This window comes from Camarhynchus parvulus, chromosome 3 (genome assembly GCF_901933205.1).
Source record: "Camarhynchus parvulus chromosome 3, STF_HiC, whole genome shotgun sequence".
Taxonomy (NCBI): Eukaryota; Metazoa; Chordata; class Aves; order Passeriformes; family Thraupidae; genus Camarhynchus; species Camarhynchus parvulus.
Genome location: NC_044573.1, coordinates 42,810,466 through 42,831,939, shown reverse-complemented (window position 1 = coordinate 42,831,939; position 21,474 = coordinate 42,810,466). Strand labels below are relative to the sequence as shown.

General features: G+C 41.3%; 1 protein-coding gene across 2 annotated transcripts in view; it reads left to right on the top strand.

Annotated features, from left to right (window-relative positions):
- Window positions 1–298: 298 nt before the first annotated feature.
- Window positions 299–21,474, top strand: part of PCNX2 (pecanex 2) — a 155,846-nt gene continuing 134,670 nt past the window's right edge. For both annotated transcript variants that reach the window (XM_030946434.1, XM_030946433.1), the window contains exons 1-5: window positions 299–481; window positions 6,494–6,699; window positions 9,033–9,147; window positions 11,462–11,498; window positions 12,357–13,646. In XM_030946434.1, the coding sequence (XP_030802294.1) occupies window positions 329–481; window positions 6,494–6,699; window positions 9,033–9,147; window positions 11,462–11,498; window positions 12,357–13,646 (1,801 nt within the window). In that variant the 5' untranslated portion in view covers window positions 299–328. The remainder of the gene's footprint in view (window positions 482–6,493; window positions 6,700–9,032; window positions 9,148–11,461; window positions 11,499–12,356; window positions 13,647–21,474) is intronic.

Here is a 21,474-nt window from a genome sequence, read left to right as displayed (position 1 = left end):
GCCCCCGCGCCAGAACCGCCCCCCCTCCGCCGCGGCTCGGCCCGGCCCCGCTCCCGCCCCGCGGCCTCCGAGCGCTGCCGCCCCTCCCGGCAGCAGGGCGCGGACCCCGGTGTGGCGGCGGCCCCGGCCCCGCGGCGGGGCAGAGCGGGCGCGGTGCCTGGCGGGGGGCGGCCCGTGACGGCGCCCTCCCGGCGGCGGCGGGGGCCGGGGTGGGGCGGGCGGGATGCTCGGCGTCGCGGGGCACCATGGGAGAATCCGCGGGCGCCCGGCATGGCGGCGGCGGCGGCGGGCGGCTGAGGGGCGGCGGTGGCGGCGGCGGGGGGCGGCCATGGTGTCGCCGGCGGCGCGGCTGGTGGGGCAGGGCGTGTGGGCGGCGCTGACCGGGGGCTGGTACCACGACCCGGAGCAGGGCGCCTTCACCAACAGCTGCCACCTCTATCTGTGGCTGTTCCTGCTGACGCTACCCATGGCCCTGCACCTGGTGAGAGGGGCTGGCTCGGGGCGGGCGGGCGGCACCGGGCCGGGGCGGGAGCCGCGGGCCCCGGCCCACAGGGGGCAGCGGCGGCGAGGGCGTGTGCGCTCAGCCGGCTATAAACTGCCCTCGGGGGGGGCTTAAATATTGGGCATTCTGGGCTTTACCTGGGGGTTTTGTGTCTAAAGGTTAACGGGGTGAGTCGGCCGGCTGCGCTCGGCAGGGGCCGGACCCTTCGTCCTGCGAAGGAGTTGGGAAGGGGTGCAGCGCTGGCGTCTGCGAGTGCTGAATGACCGTGGGGACGTTTGTTCAAAAATCTCTTTGTGAGACAGGTGTTTTGGTTTTGTTTTGGTAAAGTTTGATCCAGTCTTACCTGCTGAGAAGGTTAAATAAATGGAAAAATCCAGATACCGTGTAATTAATACGCCTTGCTGAATGTCACTGGTGAATCACATGGCTTTTTGTGACATGCAGCTCCCTTTGTGCTGAAATTTAAACTTTACAAGTGAATAATGACTAGAGTTTGTTTGCTGGACTTTAGGATTTATTTTCCTGAAAAGCTTGAAACTTTTGCTGTTGTTTTTGTGTGCTTTCCTACTGTGTGAGAAAAGCTTAAAGTGTGCTGGATCATCGAATCTATTTTGGTGTGTCCTTCAGTGATTATAGGGTAATATTGCTTCCGTTAGAAGCAGTTTCCATCCATTTGGTTCCTGGAGTGACTCAACTAAATTCTCAACTTCTAAATAGGTTTCTTCACCCTACATAATCAGATATGGGCCTCATTATCAAAGCAGAGAGCATTTATGAATCCCCTGCAATCCCAGTGGAAAGCAAATCTTGTATTTTTAAGCGTGAATTGGTTTGGATTTTGTGGCATGGATTGCAGTGAATTCCTGTAAGAATGGCTCATGGAGTTAATGAACCGGAATAACAATGTGCTTTCTTCTGATTGATTGCATATTTCCTATGCAAACTAGCAAGTTGTAGGATTGTCTCACATTGCAGGATTTGCTGTCCAAGTCATAAGTATGATTAAAAAGGAAAAAAAATTGAAGGCTAACTTTTTTTAGTTGAAAGAAGTATGGATCTGGAAGGATTCTTTATGGGAAACTTCTGAACTGAAGAAAGTGTGGAGGTTGCACAAAAGAACACTGGACTGTAGGTCAGAGCTAAGCTAGAAGTCGTTTTTTAAAGGGCAGAAAATGTAACTTATGTGGTGAACTCTCTTGGGCATCGTCTTTGCTTACCTAGATGGACTTGCTTTTTCTGCAGACTGACTGACTTTCTGATGAATCATCTGGTTAAATGCAGGACTTGTGTTCTTGAGCTAACATATTGCTATGGGAATTCTTTGTCCTTGATAAGAATGAAGTGTTTATTATGATGGCTGCCTGACAGTAATTATATTCTTACACATTTTCTTGTTTTCAAGTGGCTTGTTTCTAAGGCTTTGTAAACTTTATGCAAGACATCTATTCTTGCCACTTAGAAACTTGAACTTGCTTTTTAGAGAAGGTTTTTTTTCTGGCTTACAAGAAATTTTGTTTATAATATTCAGTAATATTTGGGGTGATATTTATGTTACATACTTGACACCAATATTTTGGATTCAGCTAAAGCAGTCAGTGATGTTTCGTGAAATGGCAAAATGAAAACAGTACTACTTTTTAAATTTTTCCTTTGCTTGGGATAGTCTTTTGTTGAAGTCAGGAAGTCTCTCTGAAACAGTGTGATTTGAATCAAATGGCAAAACTCATCCATCTGTTTTTAGTTTTTTCACAGTGGCTCAGCAGAGGCATGCTGATGGTAGCATTGAGAAGCTTAAAGTATCAAGTTTGTTTCTGTTGTGTGGATCAAGAATTTCTTTCTCCAGCTTATTCAGCATAGCTTACTTTGGTACTAAAGATTTCTTTATTAGTTTTCCCCGCCCCTGAAAATGCAGCTCTGTGCTTCCATTGCTTGAGTTTCTTTATCATTTGAACATTAAAAATGTACATCGGATATTTTGAGCATCATTGCTGTTCAAATCAACTTTCAAAATTATAATGAGATTTCTTCTAACTGTGCCATATCAACTTTCATAATATATTAAGAATTAAAGTTATCTTATTCCACCAAGCAGTTGAGGATCCCTAGGTGTTTTGCACATGAAAATAGCGACAACTCTTTAGTATTCAGCCCCAGTAAAACACCAGTGACCCAGAGATGCAACTTTGGGAAATACTGTACTGTAGCTTATTTTACAAGCTGCAAGAGAATGTGCATTGTGTTTGGGTGACTCCCCAGAACAACCTACTCAATGTTTCTCCTGCCTTTTGTTGGACAGGGAGCCCTTGAACTGACAGGGTTGTTGCTTCTCACGCACTAGGTCTTCAAGTCATGCTGTGGTAGGAGAAGTACAACATGGCAGTATAAGGGTGTGGGCACATAAATTACTCAGAGGTAAACTGTGATAAAACTAGCAGTGTGTCAGCTGCTTCCAGTTCCACTTGGCTGCCTTTTACCCCACTCTATCTCTCTGTAAAAGTTAAGGATACGAGTATCTCCGCAGCAGAGAGATAGGCTACCCTGTTACGTACGGTATTTATTGTGTGGGAGGACACACTTAGAACTCAATGTACACCCCTGGAATTTTATTTGCTACCTGCTTTCCCATATTTTATATTGTGTGATGGACATCTCTTAGTATTGATTTGCCTTAATTAACAGATAAACATGGATCTTTGGCCCCAGTGTCATATCTCCCACGCGTATCTCTGATGGTAGTGGCTGACTGAACATTTGTTTGGCAGTGGTCCCTCATTTGTGTTCTGTAGCACACCCAGACAGTGAGGCCCAGGTGCAGCACTGCCTTGCTCTAGATGCCTCAGGGGCTCAAGCAGTGGCTGGGATGCATCAGGGTCTAAGCACCCTTTATCATTCAGCCCAATTGACAAGGTGTGTTACTTTGTTCAAAGGTTACATACCTTTATGTACCTATCTCAGTCACCTCCACCTTTGTGCTACTCAAATAATGCCAGTAGACACGTGAAGGAGAAGGTGGCTGTTCTTCTGAGAACAATCTCTGGGCAGGCAGAAGCCCCAAGCAAAGGTGCTCCTTAGGTGGCGATGTCAACCCTGTTGCGTTTGCAGCAGTAAGTTGGGCCGCATTTGGGCACACCAGCCTGCATTTCTGGCTGTGACCCCACGCTGTTCTGGTGCAGGGTATAACAACAGAAGCTACTGGAGAACAAAAAGTACGTTATAAGAGAGTTTTTAATGGGATGAAAGAATGAAGAAAACTAGGGCTACAGCTTCCATAGAAACCTGTGGGAAGTCATGAAGCCCGCTTTCTAATGAATTTGTATTTGTGGATTTTTTTTTTATAGCTTCTAATAAGATGTCAACTCAATTGAAGCTTTTCCTGTCACTGGGGTGGCATCAAAAGGTCAGAGAACTATGTGGGCTCCTCTCATTAATAGAGGAGGTGTGTTGCTGTGACCTTGCCCAGTGGGGAGTATTCTCTTAAAGTTTGCTGAATAACTTTTTAATTCTTTGGCTACCTTTCAACTCAGGGGATGGAGGGAGATGATGAATACGCAGACACATGGTGTGATTATAAAACCTCATTTTCATAGAAAACCAGGCTAATTATAACTATATTCATCAAAAGTGACTCTATAATCTAACTTCTCAGTGGTCTGTAACTTAGTTCCTCCTTAGCATGGATTTGATAGCTTTCACCTGTCTGTCCCTGGGAACACCAACTGCAGTCATATGACACTGGTACCTTATGCAAGAGACCTGATTCAGAGAATGGAGGGCTTTCCATTATCATCTTTCTCCTAATTCCTCATGTGGACAGAGAGCAACCTGCTGGCTTGTATACTCAGCCTGCCCCAAGATTTAGAGTTCTAAAGATGCACATGATGCCATTGGTGTCTTGAGCACACTAAAACACAGCGTGTCCCGGACAGATGGGCACAGAGACCATGGGCTGGCTCAGGGCACAGCTCTGGTCACTCTGGTCACAAGGCAGGGATGAGCACATGCTGCACTCAGCATTTGCTAAAACTGGCCCTGTTTCCACTCTAAAATCTAGGAGTTTCCTTTGATTCTCTCTTGTGGCGTGCTCTCTGCACGCACAGGCTGCGCTACTGGAAATCTATTTTTGTTGTGTCCTCTTGACATTATTCATATAATATTTATTAAGCTTTATGAATGTCACCTATAAAGCGCTTCTTTTCTTAGCGGGCCATTCTGAATTGTTATTTAATAATGAGTGGTTGATCTGTGCCTTTTAGTGTATAGTTGAAGAGATTCCTTGGAAGGTGAACAAATCTCTCTTAAACAGTCATTACAGGTAATTGGCTGCCGCTCTTTGTGAAACCAAACAATTTCTTACTCGTTTTGTAAAAACATTAGTCATAAACCACAAATTCTTTAACCTCAAGTTCTTCAGCCTCATCTACTAAGCCTTATACCTTGAGAACATGACCTTGCAAATGGATCCTCTTTCTGGCCCGAGTTCACTAAGTAACTTAAGGGTGTGCTGGGAGTTGGTATTTACACAGTACCATGAAGTACTCTTACCAGACTTAAGCCTCAACTTGTAGAAAGTCATGTCTGTCGTATTAGGGATCATTGGTAGTACGTATGTCCTAAATAGCTCCTCCACTATTGTGCAACAGATTCTTTGTATCTGAATCAGAATAGTCATTAAAAAGGATTCGCCTCAAAGTTTTCATGTGTGCATCTTGATGGTATGAAGTCCCAGTGAGCCAAAAGCAGCATCAGAATTGCATCCCACTTGCTTGTCACAACACAGAAATGATTCAACATATTAATTTCAACATCGAGATAAATGTGGTGACTTGTTCTAAGGATGAAATAAGCATGCCTTGTTCCCTTCCCTTTATCTGTGTGGTCAGTGTGATTTATTTATGAATTTAAAAAAATGATTGATTTAGTACCAAAGTAAAGACCATTCTTAAAAATTACCTTCAGCAGGCCTTTGGCAAGTTCCGAGTATTGAAAACCTTTTTTGTTTTTGTGTGTTGCTTGGGGCTTTTTGTTTTTCTTGTGTGAGAATGTAGTAAATCTATGTTTAAATAAAACCCCTGAAACTTTAAGAGAGATTAAATTCACTGTGAGACTGCAGCTGTGTAATGACAATACATAAGCATGTTCCATGACTATAATGGTAAAGACTTCGGTACTTCAGTTATAACTGCAAGTGTCCATTGCTATGGTTTGCCCTTTACTGTAAGGAAATATTTGTATATAAAAAAGTTGTTAGTCTGTCATGTCTGTGAAAGAACATTACAGACTGTAGTTGAACTGTAATTAATTTTAATGACGAAGAGCTGTGGTGCTCATCACAGATCATCAAACAGATCACAGACAGCTGCAAATTAACAATTATGTACTTTAGAAAAAGAATTCAAAGAGGTTGTGTCATAGCTTAACCCCAGCTGGCAACTAAGCACTGCATAGCCAATTGCTTGCTCCTTGAACGTCAGTGGGGACAGGATGCCTCTCTAACTGTGTTTTTATTCATTTGTTTTGACTAGTCCTGACTAATTATTTAAAATTCCTCAGTGGTTAAGGTATTTGGGAACGTTGTGAGGCATTAGAAAACGGACATCAAACGATAGTGTTCTGCTATTGAGTCATAACTGACAGAGTAAGATGACAGAATTTTTCTAAAGGTTTCCTTTTTGTAGATAACTAATGTTTCATTTTGTGTCTGTATTTTTATGAATTCATAGTTTAGGAAAGGCTGCAGCTGCATTAACATGGGGTTGCGGTATTTTTAAAAGCTTTATAATGTTTGTCAATGGTGGGATTTTGCTGATTTTGATAATAAATAATATCCACAGCTAATAAAAATAATAGATCTTGTGAAATGGTTTGAACCTTGAAGAAACCCTTAAACCTTTTCTGTGAGCAGAATCAATACGTATATTGTATTTAAAAGTTTTAGCAGCATTTTCTCAAAGGAAACTGTTATCATTGTGTCCTCATTATTTCTTTCTGTAGGCTTTTCCAGCAAATGCAGTGACAGTTTTTGTGTACTGCAGCTCAGTGACAGTTTTCTTCACGGTAATAAAGGTGATCAGCTACCGTTTGCACCTTATGTTTGATAAAGGCGAAGTAATTCAACAAAAGCTCTCAAGAAAAAATGGAAGGCAATGTAAAGATACAGAGGTTCAAAAAGGAGAAGCAGTTGAGTCCTCAAATTGTAGGTAAGGTTTTCCTTGCATTGCTGGCACAATGTCTGTTGAAAGCAAGAATACTCCTTACAGCTGTATAAAGAATGACACTTTCAAAAACTTGCTTGGTGCTTTTCAGCTAGGTAGCTGAAATGTTTTTGCTTCAGAGGTTGGGCAGCAGCTGGCCACCGTGAAGGTGGTAGAGGAGATATGTACTGGAGGTACTAACAGATGCTGAAGAAAACATGGTAGAAGTTTTCTGGGGAAGCCTTAAAATGCTTGCTCCTACCTGGGAAGTGGCAGGCACCTGTTGGTAAAGAAAATGCTTTAATATCATGGCTTTGGAAGAAAAAGCAACCTCATGTTGCCTTTGTGTGCTTTTAGTAACTTCCCTCTCAGATCACACCTAGATGCATAAGTTGCTTTTCCCCCTTATGTTTTGTTGTGATAATTATGATGCTTCTGTGGTCCTGTTCATGAGGAAAGCTAGTACTGCTTTTATTTCTCAGGGGCATTTTGTAGGCAGTTTCAGCTTCTCTGCCGAAGAGTCAAGTACTATTAGTCTTTGCTGCATATAACCAATAAGGCTGCTTCTAGGCTGTCCTGGTGTTAATGGTAAAAACAGTAGTGAGATGAAGACTAGTACTGACATTTTCCAGATTTGTGTATTGTTAGAATGTTCCGCTATACACTCTTCAGAATAAATAAATAAACCCTTCCTGCTGGTTTTTCAAGCTTGAGTCATACAAACAAATGAAGCTGGCAAGTGGCTTTCAGTGATACCAAGTGTTATGACAGATGTGAAAAATGCTGAAATAAGGTACATCTAAAAGAGATAGAAGCATAGAAATGTCCAAAGCAAGCTTAAATTGAGTGGCTTTGTTGAAACTACCAGTCAGGCTTCAACAGAGAGCTCTGTATAAAAGAACTCAGAGTATTTTTTGGATGCATTTGCAGTTGCTACTGCTAGCTCTGTGCCAGCTAAGTAGTATCAAGATAGTTGTGTTCCTCTGTGCTTCTCTTCTGTGTCTTTTACACATGCACATCTCTGCTACACTCCTGGCAGTGATGTTGCTGGGACAGTCAAGGTCTGCCTGCATCGAGACTTTTCTAAGAAATGCCTCTGTGTGTGTCACTACCCAGATGACATTTTTATTTTAGATGGGGTTATGCCTTTCAGGCTATTTTGGCTGAGAAGTAAAGATAGAAGAACTTAAAAGTTGCATGTTAAATCATGTGACTGTTCCTCCCAGGTTGATTTGTGTATGCACAACAATCCATTAATAAGTACTTGGTCAGAAAATAAAGATCTTAATATTTTTTTGACTGGATGGATGACAGAATTTTTTAAACAGACCTTCATAGTTGGCAGGTTGGTCGAGCAGTTTTTGAAGCCAGTTAACAAAAAAAAATATTGTGGAAAGAGACCCCCCAGATAAATAATGTTATTGCTTATATACAACTTTGAAATTTTAAAAATAAATTTTTGGTGAAAAAAACAACCCCATGAACAAATAGAAAAGCCCAAACTCAGGCTTTTCAACATTTCACTGTTTTTTTTTTTTGGTGGTTTTTTTGTTAAACTGAATTTCTGTTGTGTTATACCTGAGAAAGAGAATAGTTTTAGATTATTGATAGTAAACCTTGTCTGAAAATACCTGCTTATATCTATGGAAAAGCTAGTAGAACATATGTGTAAAAGGAGTTAGTGGATGGTTTAGTGTATCCACAAAGGAACTGATCAATAAATTGCCTTAGAACGTGTGAAATTAGTAATGGCTGTATATTTGCTTTGCCTAGACCAGAGCAAAAATTTTATATTCTGGTCTAATGATTATATTAGTGCTCTCTGTGTTGCATTTCAAGTAGGCTATGGGAGGTTTCCAGATTAACAGCCAATTAGATAAGGCTTACATACTCCAGGACTTAAAAAGCAAAAATTGTGAAAGGAGTAGCTTTTGATTGTCCTATGTCTAAGGAAAAGCCCCAGATTGCTTTTTGTGCCAATAAATCTGTTTGTGTGTCAGGCAGGCTAAATGACATTATATAGGCATAGGGAGGTTGAAGAGATGTCGTTGTATTTCTTATAGCTCCACTTCTGAAGACACCGTAATCATTTTACATTGAGAGGTTTTTATTCTTTTGCTTTTATCAAGTTGTCTTGGTGAGGAAGGAAGTGCAGAAAGGTGATACAGTATTTTCACAGCCCTCTGCTTTTATCATTGGAGGGCAAAGAAGTGCTGTTACTTCATTGTGCTGTGCTACTTCTTCCCATTGTGTTCTTATTTGTGAGCTACTTCCCAAAGCTCACTGTGATGCCCTGTGGTGAGAAGCATTGCTTTATCTTTTGTGTGCTTCCCCTTCAGCAATAACTCGGGAGAACCAGCCGCCGGTGAGAGCAGCCCAAATGGCTCTACCCAGACAATTCCTGACAGTTCCAGAGTCCAGGCCCCGCACTCACAGGACTCCCCTGGAGCCACGGTCAGTATGTGCACTCCTCCAGCAGTCCACAGCTCACCACACATGGTTTTGTGTTGCCACGTGCTCATTGCTTGTAACACAGGCCTGGTCCAAGCAGGAAGGGTCATTCCCTTAAAATGCATCTGCTGGGTATGCCACTGCTGCCTGTCAGCCTTGTCCTAAAGGTTTGTCTTTGCAGAGCTGAAACTGTCATACGTAGTGCTGCACTTCTTAGGAGGGCTCTCTCTGCTCTACAGATAGCAAATGGCCTTTGTAAATCTTGCCAAGAGCAACTAGCTTTTTGGGGCTCCTTCGAGAGGAGGGAGAGGCTAATGCAGTCAGCATTATTTTGTTGCCTCTGAAGGGATCTGCTCCTGGAGTATTAATAATTTGGTTTTGTGTAACTAGACTTACACTTATAAAATGAACCAAAGCCATCTCTTCAGTATTTAAAGGAAGCACAAAAGCCATTTAAATCTAGGAGATGTCTAGAGGAGGTTGAAAGTACCTATATGTGCACTCAACACCAGTGGCTGTGCTTAATAAATCAAAGGTATATGAAGTGATGAAAGTGATGTATGTAAATATTATTAAAGAAAAAAATAGGAAACACTCATGATAAGTTGAAGAAATTTTCAAAAAATTAAGAAACAGAATAACATTGTCTGTGTAATCTTTAGCTACTCCCCTTGCATACTGTGATAACATCTTTAATTATGTGATACCATGCTATTTTTTTCTACAGGACTCCTGCCTCAGTCAGTGCAGAGGATGGTTAGTGATTTCTGAATAAGTGGCTATTTGATACTTCATTTTGTCTTCATATTCCTCCACACCCACCCTTTATCCCTATTTACTACAAATTATTCAAATCCTGATTTGAATCAGAACTATTTCTTCATTTCCTGGAGTGTTTTTACCTTTTTGTAGCATCTGTGTGATTCAGACATTATTAGTTCTTTTTGTTGGATTTTTTTTTAATGAGGTAAAATATTTTTCACCTTGTTTCTATCCTAATCTCCAGTATTCTGGTATTTGTCCATTCTGCAAACCTATGCCTTCCTGGGATCTCATCCTAGTCTCCCACTTCCAAACATGTAGGTTGGGTGTTGTCAAACCAAGTCTCCTGTTCTTGCTGCCAGGCTACCACCATGAAATTTTAGAAAATAATAATTTCCTCTTGGTTTTGGTACCTGTCAGTCAGAAGAGAGCCACAGTCATTTTTTTCAATGTCTTGTTTCTAATTATGCACTTAGGCTGTTGAATTTAAACTCCTGAAGTATTCCTTATGGAGTGTTGTGTTTAGTTTTGAGCTCCCCAGTTAGTTCCCATGCACATTGACCTGCTGATGAGAATCCAGCAGAGACAAACAAGGTGATTGAGGAACATGATGCGTGAGGACAGGCAGATGGGACGTTTCAGCCTTTGGCTGAAAAGGCTAAACTCTTTTGTAACCATTCAAGTAGAGCTTACTGCTGTCTTCAGTTTTCTAATAGTAAGTTACACAGCAGGTTGAGCACTCTCTTCTCAGAGGTGCCTAGTAGCAGGATAAGAAACAGTTGCAGCCATGGAAAGCTACAGTTTGATCAATTAATTACATCTAATGTCTTTTATGTGGAGTTGTTTTGGTTTTTGGTGGTTCATGTGTTGTTTTTTTGGTTTTTTTTTCCCTACAAAGTGAGTGGTCAAATACTGGAAGAGGTTTTCCAGAGAAGTTGTGAAATCTCCTTCTTTGGAGATTTTCAAAGCTCTGTTGGAGATGACCCTGAGCAACCTGCTCAAACTGTATCTCCTTTGAGTGTGTGTGTATGGCAGAGGGGATTTGGACTAAATGACCTTCAAAGATTTCTTGGAATCTAAATGATTCTATATTAATTTAATGTCTCTGTCCTCTAGTTTTCCATTGAGAAATGGGAATGGAAATCAATGCTAGAGGCCAAACTTTTCCTTCTAGTGCTTTGGAAACACATACCTACATAAGTGGAACAGATGAACACATTCTATTCCTTAATGATTAAAAAAAGTGTATCTGGATTAGGCACTGCAAAAATTTTTTAAAGAACATTTTGCCTTTCCTTCCCCTCCCCAAACATCACACACAATTTCAGTGATGCAATTTGGAGCATGACTGTTCTATAACCATCTCCCTCACCCACCCCTTGCATTTTGTGCAAGGCACATGTTCAAATTTCAGTGATTTTAAGCAGCTTACCAATGTTGTAATTAACCTTTGATTAGATAGCTATTGATAGCTACATTGATAGATGTTTTTTTTTCCCCAACAGAATTTAATAAATGACCATGTTAATCTTGTGCATTTCTTTTCATTTTTTAGGACCTGCCAACACGGGAAACGATTGAAGATCTTAGAGGTATTTTAAAGGCTTTATAAATCCCCTAAGCTGTTGTTTAATCATTGCTTGCCACAAAAAGTAATGGCACAGAGGACCCCATGGCAGGTTCTGTTGTACCTCCTATTAGGATCTGAGTTGAAGAGCTAGAACCAAATTTCAAGGGTGTTCCAACAGACTAGGCTTTCTCAACTGTCAGCCGAGCTGTTTGGGATGCAACCCTTCGAGGGGTGTGCAAATATCTCTCCCCATTTTGATACAGGGAGGTGAAAGAGCCTTGCCCCACATTCTTAGGAAGCTCTGTAAAGCATTAAACTAGGAAGTTAACACTTGGATTGCATCCTTGAACATGTGGATGTAAACTTCTGTTGTGATTGTCAACCTTTAGCTCTGTGTTGTATATTTCAGCACACCTTACTTTGCCTACACTTTCATCTCACTTGAGATGTCTTAATATTTTAAATCTTGTTTTGTTTTTGTTAAGGCTGATTAATATATCCTGTGTGACCATTTAGGAATTGCAGAAAGTGGTGTAGCAAACCTTCAGCATTGGCTTATTCTTTCTTTCACCTCTCCCTAAGTGGCGATAGTTCTGTAAAACGTTTTGATTTTGAAACTAGCTGTTTCTTCAGCTATTTTGACTACTTAAATAGAAATGCTGTTATGCTTGTCCTGACTTGGAAGGGTTCTATCTTGCTTTTGTAGTATTTCATATATAGCCACCAAAAAAAGGCCCTCCTTGCTTTAGAACTGTTTTAATAAGCTGCATCATTTGTGCTTCCTTTGCTCTGCTCTGGATCAGATTTTATTGGTTAAAGATCATACTTTAATAGCGCTTCGTGTTCATGTGAGACCTAATGCCCAAATGTTTTTTCTTAGGTGTTATGGTACTAGAAGATCAGGCTACACCACCAGTTTCAGCTACCTCACCCTGTATCAAAGCAGATATATTACCTATTTCTACAACCTCTGGTTCAGGTGCCACCACATCAGCAATAGCAACAAAACCAGCTGCTATGGAAACATTTCCTGGTGATGGAATAAATGAAAAAGGATTGAATGGACAGCCTTGTGGCCACCATGGATCCCAAGATATTCTTGTGGACAGAGACATAGCTAAAAACTTCTCCAATATTTCTTCATCACAAGGTGATATTTTAAGGACTGGAGTTTCTTCAGAGCCATGGGACAGTGAAAATTCAGTTATTTCCGACCATTTAAGTAATCCTAAAAGCTACAAAAGAGAGAAATTGCCAGATGGATCGCCACAGACAGGCTTTACCAATAGCTGCCCACAGTGCAATGCTATTGCAACCAAAGAGCATGAGCAGATGGAAAGCTCTTGCAATGCTGGTAATAGCCCTGAGGACCTTGATTGCTCAGACAGTGAGACTGCTGTTGCAGTTGTGGACAATTCTCTTCCCGGAGACCAGCTGTGCGAGCCCATTAAAATTGTCATCACAATGAGTACTACACCAAACACCACCCTTAGTGACCTACCAGGCTCTGTCCACTTACAGGCCCTGGAAAGTGAGAGAACAAGCTCAGCCCTTGACTCTGGTGTAGTTAGAGCAGGCTGGTCAAGTCAGCAAACTAATGAACAGCTCAGAATCCCTGTTATCACATTTGACCTGTCTGATGACAGTAAAGCTAAGCCTTGCTCAGAAGTTAGTGAAAGTGACAGAACTCCAGAAATGTTGAGGGCAGAGCTGTCATCCAACCAATGCTCTGGCTATGAGTCGGGCGATGCAGTAAAGGAGCTCAGCAACCCAGCAAACACACCTCTAGAAACTAACACTTGTTCAGATCCAAATCAGGAGAATGCTTTGGAAAATGTCCAGACTGTGGATTTAAGTTCTAAGGAAGATTTGCATAACCTAGACCCGCAGTCCTGCAGAACTGCTCATGAAAAGAGGCACATGCGGGTGTTGAGTGTAGACAGTGGGACAGATGTGCTCTTAAGTAAGAATTTTGTGGAGGTATCTGACAAAGAAAAGACCTTACCAACCTCTAAATCAGATCTAGAAGCTAAAGAAGGTCAGATGCCCAACGAATCTAACTTTCTAGAATTTGTCTCCCTCTTGGAATCCATTAATACCTCAAAGATGAAGACATCTAATCAATCCACTGTCAAAATGGAGACAACGAAGGAAAATGGGCTTGTTGGAGGTATTATGCATGGGTTACAATTCTTTTGGAATACAGATGTTGTGAAGAGTTTGATTACTTAGAGCAGCTTAGCTGGATATCTGCAGTAAGGCAAATTCCCAGAGAAGACTGGTTTTGCTAATAGGGCCAGGGTAGGGCTGGACTTGGTGGGACAAAGTGGTTCAGTGAAAGTGTGTGATAGTGTCAGCTGCGGTTTTAAAATATTTTTATCTTCTTGAAGAAAACTGTTTTTCTTCCTCTAGGAAACTAGTGATAAGCTAAGTAGGTATCCATTATGTATTTAGTATTCTGTACTAAAACAGTGTGCCTGGATTGTTGGAATACCAGAAGTATGCAAAAATGTGTATAGCTGTAGCATTACAGCTGCCCTTGCACATCTTACCAGGTGCACGTTGAGGAGTTGTCTGTGTGCTTCTAAGTAAGAAAGCTGGAATTGTCACTGGAGATGGTTCAACTTTTAGCTAACACATGTGTGCACGCATACATATATTTCTAAATTTCCGGAATGGTTGTGGCTTGGTTTATAATTAAAAAAAAAAAAAGAAAAATTAAGAGTTCTCAACAGGAAGAGTTCTGATTTTCAGTCACTTAAAGTTAAAATATTTGCATTTTAAGGATGAAAGCTTGGTGGCTGTTTTCAGTGAAAGCCCCCAGTGTTTTAATTAAAAATAGTATATTCCCATGCAAGTTTCCATTTAATCAAGAGCACATTTGTTTAAAACAAAATCAATCAGCTAATTTAAAAACCTATATGCAGTACAATTTATAGCTTTTTTATAGAAATTTCTGGTTTTAATCAGCATTGTCATTGCTGTCACTGGACTCTGTGACCCTTTTCTGTTGGGAAGGACTGTTGTTTGTAGTGTCTCTAGCAGCCCTCCAGCAAAATTAGTAGGGCCATGTAATGAGGTTATGAGATACAGTGCAGTGCAGGCAGATGCAATCTCAGGGTACTTCCCCAAGTGATCAGCACAATCAGTTTAGAAGATCTGAGTCAAAATGAAATAAGGCAACCTGTATCTTTCCCTTTTCCAAAATGTTTGGTTCACCTTAGATCCTATAATTAGCTGTTTTAAGAAAGCCTAAGAGGATGCAGTCTCAATACTTAGTTTGCATGGAAGGTAAGAAACTTCATGATACCCTAGAAGAACAGCTTGGCCCTGCTATTTGTCTGCTCCCTCCTGTTCTACTAGCTTGCTCCTGGAAGCACCTTCCATTACATGTAAAATGCCCAACGGACTTAAAAGGTTTTTAAAAACTATTGTGAAATGTGTGCTTGTATCTTGTCAAAAAAAAAAAGTAGATTTATCTTCTCAATGTGTAATTTTCTTTTAGATACCATTTACCTTTCACCCTGTCTTTCTCTAAGTCTGTCCTATCCAATGTATTACACCCCCATCTCATTCCATCTTTCACCTGGGTCCATTTGTTTTCCAAATTTTTCTAGTTCTGTGCCTTTCCTTCCTCAGTCATCCCTTCTCAGTTTAGGCAGTCCCCTCCTGTGCCACCTCCTTATTTGTCTTATATTGGTATGCTCTCTTCTTTCCTTCTGTTCTTCCTAGCAATCACACTGTTGCTGGTTTAGGCTTTTCCACTCTGTTGAGCCCACCTAAAGCTGTTGCCTCCCCACAGCTTGCATTTACTTCTCCTGCACTTACCCTCCTCTCAAGTCCTTCTGATGAATTCTGAGGAATTGAGAGAAGGGTAAGTGCAGGAGAAATGAATTTTGCTTTTCCTAGACCTGCCACCTCTCTTCTGGTGTATCTTACCCATCTCTCCTGACTTCTCAGGCTGTTTACTCTTCACTGCAGTTTCTGTCCTTCTCTATGAAGTTTATCAGCCTGCCCTGCTGGCTCCAGATTGTGCTCTGGTTGCCCAAGACAGGTGCTGAGCAAGCCCTGCTTGTCACCTGAGCCTGCTGAGCCCTGCTGGATTCCTGGGGTGCAGAGTCACCTACCTGCACAACAGCACACAGCAACATGAGGGGTGCAGCAAGCAGATTGCGATTTTTTTTTTTCTTCTGTTCCTCAGCCATGAAAAGGAGTGTTTACCCAATAATTGTTCTTCTGAGTCATGTGACTTAGCTTGAAAAGAGAATTTTAGAGGTAAATGAAAATTAAAAAAGAGAAAGTGCAGCTAATCTAGAAAGACCTTTCAGACAAGTACCCTCAGAAAATATAAACAGGCAAGGTTGCTGCATGAAAGAAAGTAATGGATGATCAGAATAAGTCAGACTCAGATTCCAAGTGAAAACAAAACCCCAACCCCAAAACTTATTAATGTGTGTGTAGTTATTGTGCTTTAGATTTGGTGAACAAGATTCTTACACAAGACAATGAGGGAACAGAAGAATTCTGCCCTTTCCTCATACCAAGCTCTCATTTAGTGACTTGAACTGAATCTCAAAGAATCACAGAATGGTTTTGTTTGGAAGAAACCTTAAACATCATCTAGTGCCAAACCTTTGCCATGGACAGGGACTCCTTCCACTAGGCCAGGATGCTCTAAGCCCCATCCAGTCTGGCCTTGAACATTTCTAGGGACATACACAGCTGGTCTGGGCAACCTGTTTTGGTGCCTCACCACCCTCACAGTAAAAAGATTTCTTCGTAATATCTATTCTAAATCTTCCTATTTCTATTTTCTGAAGTCTGTACTTCTGTGAGATAGTGAAGTTGAGCAGCATACATGTGTAATTAAGTGTCTCTGTTTGCAGTGTGGGCTCAGCAAGTGTCATCCAGAAACAGAAGAGGGACTGGAAAGGAGATGCCTTGCATGAGCAGGGATGGCAGCTGTGGATTCTGCACCTTGAACTGGTGCTGTGGGAAAAAGGAGATTCAATCTGAACTCCATGAAGCTGGGAGAGGTAGTTCAAAGGCAGTTATTTTTAAGAGCAAGTAGGCTTTGTTTTCCAGCCCAGTCAGAACGTGCTGTTTGTTAAAATAAATTACTGTCATTACTGGGAACTTCCCCTTTGCAAGACTGAATTTTAGGAATGAGAAAGCCTTTAATTTGTTTACAGCCTTGCAATTGCAAATATGCTTTAATAATATAGTATCTTGGAACAGATCTGAATAAACATTATTCCCACATTAGAGTGGTTGTTAAGAAAAGTGTGTGTGTGTGGGAATACAGAGTCAAGCTATGCACCAGTTGTTTTGAGGGAGGAGGTTGGTTCTGTTTGGTTTTTGTTCTTTTAGCCTTGCACACTGTCTAATTGGCAAAAGCTAGCAATAGATGCTGGGTCCAAATGAGCATGAAATGCACCACAGAAAGATTTTTATTAAGCAATGTGAAAAACTTGGCAAATTCCTGGAAAGCTGATATTCAGAGCTGTGTGAAAGAAAGCTGATGTTTTGCATAATTTGTGGAAGGTGGGGAAATGTGCCCATCAGAACTGTCTGGCACATGAGTGAATGTCATGGATGGGTCTTTGTTATGGGTGGTCCCTCACAGAACTTGGGTGTTCTGTGGAAATTGAAGAGTTACCATCCTGACCACATAAGCCTTTGCCAGTAGACAGCTTGGTAAAATGCAGTACGAGAAAATGAAGGCCTTTCTTTACACTTCTAAGGGTGCCAGATTTAACCTGTTAAAATACAGGATATAAAAGCTGTAAGGGCTGATCTATAGCCACTCCACCTCTTCTAGATTGTGAGAAAATACCACTGACACTGTTGCTAAAACTGACTTTCAGACCAGAGTCCTTTCAGTTTTGAATCACACTTATACCACCCACATGATGAAAGTGTGTTGTAGGGCAACTGCAAAACTTTTTTTTAAGTCTTTGAGAGGTGTAAGAAAACCTGGGTTTATTGGTTGTTTTAGGTCCCTCTGATGTGTCTTGAACCAAGTAAGAGCAGTTGTGCATCAGACTTATGCAGGGCAAAACCTCCTGTAGGTCCCCTTTGGCACAGCTGGCTTGTAATCTAGGACAGGCAGTATTATCACCCAAGGAGCAAAGCCTGCCATGGGAGTGGTGGGGACTGGCACAGGAGAAACTAAACCAGGGCTGCATGGCCCGAATTTAGATGTTTTGCCTGCTCTTTTTAGAAAAGGTACTCATCATTCTGGGCAGTGCACAAACCACAACCTTGAGTGAGTTGTTCTGGATCCCAAGCAATTACCCTTCTCCTATAAAAAACTAAACCATACTCCTGGGTATTTTTAGACTCTTCTTTTTTTTTTTTTTTTTTTCCCTTGCATGTGGGAAAGAGGACTGTCACATGCCATGTAGTTAGGAGGAAGAGGGATCTTGTGCACTGAGTCACTGGTGCAGCTGACAGTCGAGGTGGGAAGTGACAGCAGGTGATTTTGCTGGCAGGTGGGTGGCACCTAGGAAATAAAGCCCTGCCTGGTGCTAGCTCATCTCTTGGAGCAGCTGTGTATCACCCCTGACTCTTGTGCCAGAGAGTGGCCACATGGCATGTGATGCACATCTTTGGATGTGGGGGAACTGGTGTGCAGAACTCTGAATTTGATGCTCAATGTGTAAGGATTGACAGGCTAAAATTTTAAAATTTCAGTCTTTAAATTGAAGAAGTAGTAGTATGTATGATGCCAGTCTGACATCTGCAAAAAAAAAAAAAAGGTTATTTCAGAGGTCTGTGTTCTGATGTAATTGGTAGGTATTGTGATTAGGCTACTAATTCCTAGCTCTGCTGCTGACACAGGAGATTGTTTCAAGCAAGTCACTTCCTGTAGCAGGTACAATGCCTATTGCTAGTTTTTCCTGTTGCTTCAGGATTAATGTGGCAATCCTCATTAATGGATAATGCCATGTGCTGCTTCAGTGTCCATGCTGAACTGTTGTAGCAATTATTGGACGGTGCGGTATTCCCTGGGCACTCCCGTTGTTTGGTGGATGACCAGCTTAAATGGCAGTTTTTTCTTTTAATGTATTTATGGCATAATAGACAAATTTGGGTTGAGAAGAAAGTGCATAAGCTAGATGTTTCTGCTAAAGTAGGTGATGAAGAAAGGATTAGGGATGTTCTTAGGATTTATAATCCACATACATGAATGGCACAGTTCACAGGTTGTAGAACTTTGGTTTCATGCTGGTACTAACAAAAGCATAAAGCAATTTGAAATCATTTACTTGTGGCTGAACAGACAGCAAATATATTTGAAAGTGAGAATTTCTCTTTCAGAGCATAATGTTGTTGAAGGAAGTGGATTCTGTAGCAAAGCAATTAATGAACAGAAGAGAGACAGGTTTAATTAGCTTAATTCTGCTTGCCCAGGTTTCAAACCAGACGGTGTTTGAAATTATGACAGCAGCGGCATTTTGTTTTACAGGAGTGAGCTATGAAGGTTGGGATAGGGGTATGTAAGTAAAAGATGAGGAAGAAAGTTTGGAAGACTCCAGTAAGGGGCCACAAATAGTAAAAATGTTTTGGAGGAAAGTTACAGAGTAATAAAATTTAATTCTAATTACCTAATACTAAGGCAACTTTAAGGTTGAGATACACTGATAGTTGGTTGTTTTGATTACTGTATCACAGAATTAAAGAATGGTTTAGGTTGGAAGGGACCTTAATAAATATCATCTAGTTCCAACACCCCCCATCCCTCTCATTGGGCAGGGATGCCTTTCACTAGACCAAGTTGCTCAGAGCCCCATCCAACCTGGCCTTGAACACTTCCAGGAATGAGGCATCTGTAACTTCTCAGGGCAAGCTGTACCAGTTCCTCACCACCCTCACAGTGAAGAATTCCTTTCAAATATCCAATCTAAACCAGCCCTCTTCCAGTTCAAAGACATTCCTCCTCGTTCTATCATTACCCACTCTTGTAAAAAGGCCCTCTTCTGATTTCTTGTGGTCTCTCTTCAGGTACTGAAAGACTGCAATTAGGTCTGCCTGGAGCTTTCTCTAGGCTGAAATCTCAGCCAACTCTCCCACCCTTTCCTTGCAGGAGAGAGGTTCCATCCCTCTGACCATCTCAATGGCCCTCCTCTGGACTCATTGTATTAACATATGTACAAAGGCTGTTTCATGTCAGCTGTAAAATTGTTCACAGCCTCCTCCTAGAGTAGAACAAGGGCTTGTCTATAAAGATGATCTGGGATACTTAAAATCTGTTCCACCAGTGAAAAACTTACATGGCAAAAGAAAGTATGGTGCTGTAACCGCTTTTAGATTAGGAGTTCATTTGTCAGCACTGGGATGGCATACTTGTAAGTAATGTTGATAGGCTGATAAAAGTTGTTAGGGCAGAAAAAAAGTTTGCTGAAAGTATCTTATGTATGGGACCTATAAGAATTGTTCCTTTTCATAAGTATTTTACCATGGTAACTTAAGCTTGTGTCTTGTGTTCTGTCAAAATATGAAAGTGTGTACAGACCAAAACTTGGCTGTTTATGCAGGACTCTTGTGAATCACCCTGCCCCAAGACTGATTTAGCCATGAGTTCTGATAGCTACACCTCACATGTCTGAGTCATGTGGCATATAATTTCTAGATAAATGATGTGGTTATTGCAGAGCCTAGGTCTGATCTTGATACTACTGAGCCTAGCTGGGCATGAGCTGGAGACGTGTGGAGCAGTGGATAAGGGTAAATGGCACAGGGAAAAGTGCAAGTACACTGCCATGTTGTCCTCTTTAGTCTGCTCTTGCACTTGGGAAAGGTTATTCCTGGTGTTTGAGCTTTGCCAGCACAATTTCTGTGCAGGGAGCGTTTGGTGACGTAGAGCTGATTGCGTACTCTGGCAGGGCACTCCTAGTCTAGACACCTCTGTCTTCATTTAAATACTGAAGGTGTAAGTCACCTGGAAGAAGAGGAGTAGTAATCTTGAAAACAGTCACAGAGCCATCATGGGCCACTTTTGCAGTGCTGGAAGTCCTCATCACCATGGTATTGTCTGATTGGCATATAAAGCCTGTAAGAAGCAGTATGTTTAGGTTTTTGTTATTTATGACTCTTTACCACAGCAGGAAAAAGAAGTCTGCAAGGCTTGTGGTTTGGAATGGAAAAGAGAGAAGCATATTCTGAAACCACTAGATAATCAGATTTTTAAAAATCTTTTTAATTGTTCCAGCCCTAAAGCTGGTTTGGGGCACTATGGGACCAATTAGGTTATTTAAACCACAGTTTCTGATCTCTATCAATTATTCTTACAGTTTGAACAGCCCAAGCCTTTAGGAAGGTCATTTTGATTAGGTATCTGTGGCTCCATCACCGCCCACAGGTATGGTTACATCATTAAGGGGGTGCTTCAGTAATGACACAGTTTCTGCTTAAACTGGAGTTTAAATCTTTAACTAGGAGAGGAAAAAATTGTTATCTCTTCCCCTAACTGCTTCTTTTTTTCCCAAGATAGAATAAAATAGACCTGGAAGACTTATTGAATTTTGCCTCCATGCACAACAAAGTATTTTCTATACCAAACTTGTGCTTGTTTCATTGTATTTGTAGTATTTATAGCACAGGCTTTAGGGTGTGAGGGGGCTTTGTCCTGTGAATTGAAACTGCTGCAGAGATATTTTAGCTCATGAAAGTAGGTTTGTTTATAGAAATAATGTATTGGTAGATCAGCTGATACAGTGTGAGGAAAACAAGACAGATGATCTGAAAGGTCTGCATGTGCAAAAGCTTGTTTACTTTTTTCAGTTTTATCAGCTGACCTTATAAAAGGTAAATCATCTTTTTGTAAGCCTTCGTTCTTTTTAATCCTTAGACCAACTTAGATATGACACCAGTGTTTCTTGACTGGTGATTCTTACAGGTTGGGATGGTAATTATACTGAGAGAAATATGGTTTATTATACGTATGAGAAATTATGGCTAATTATACATATGAGAAATATGGCTTAAGATATGGA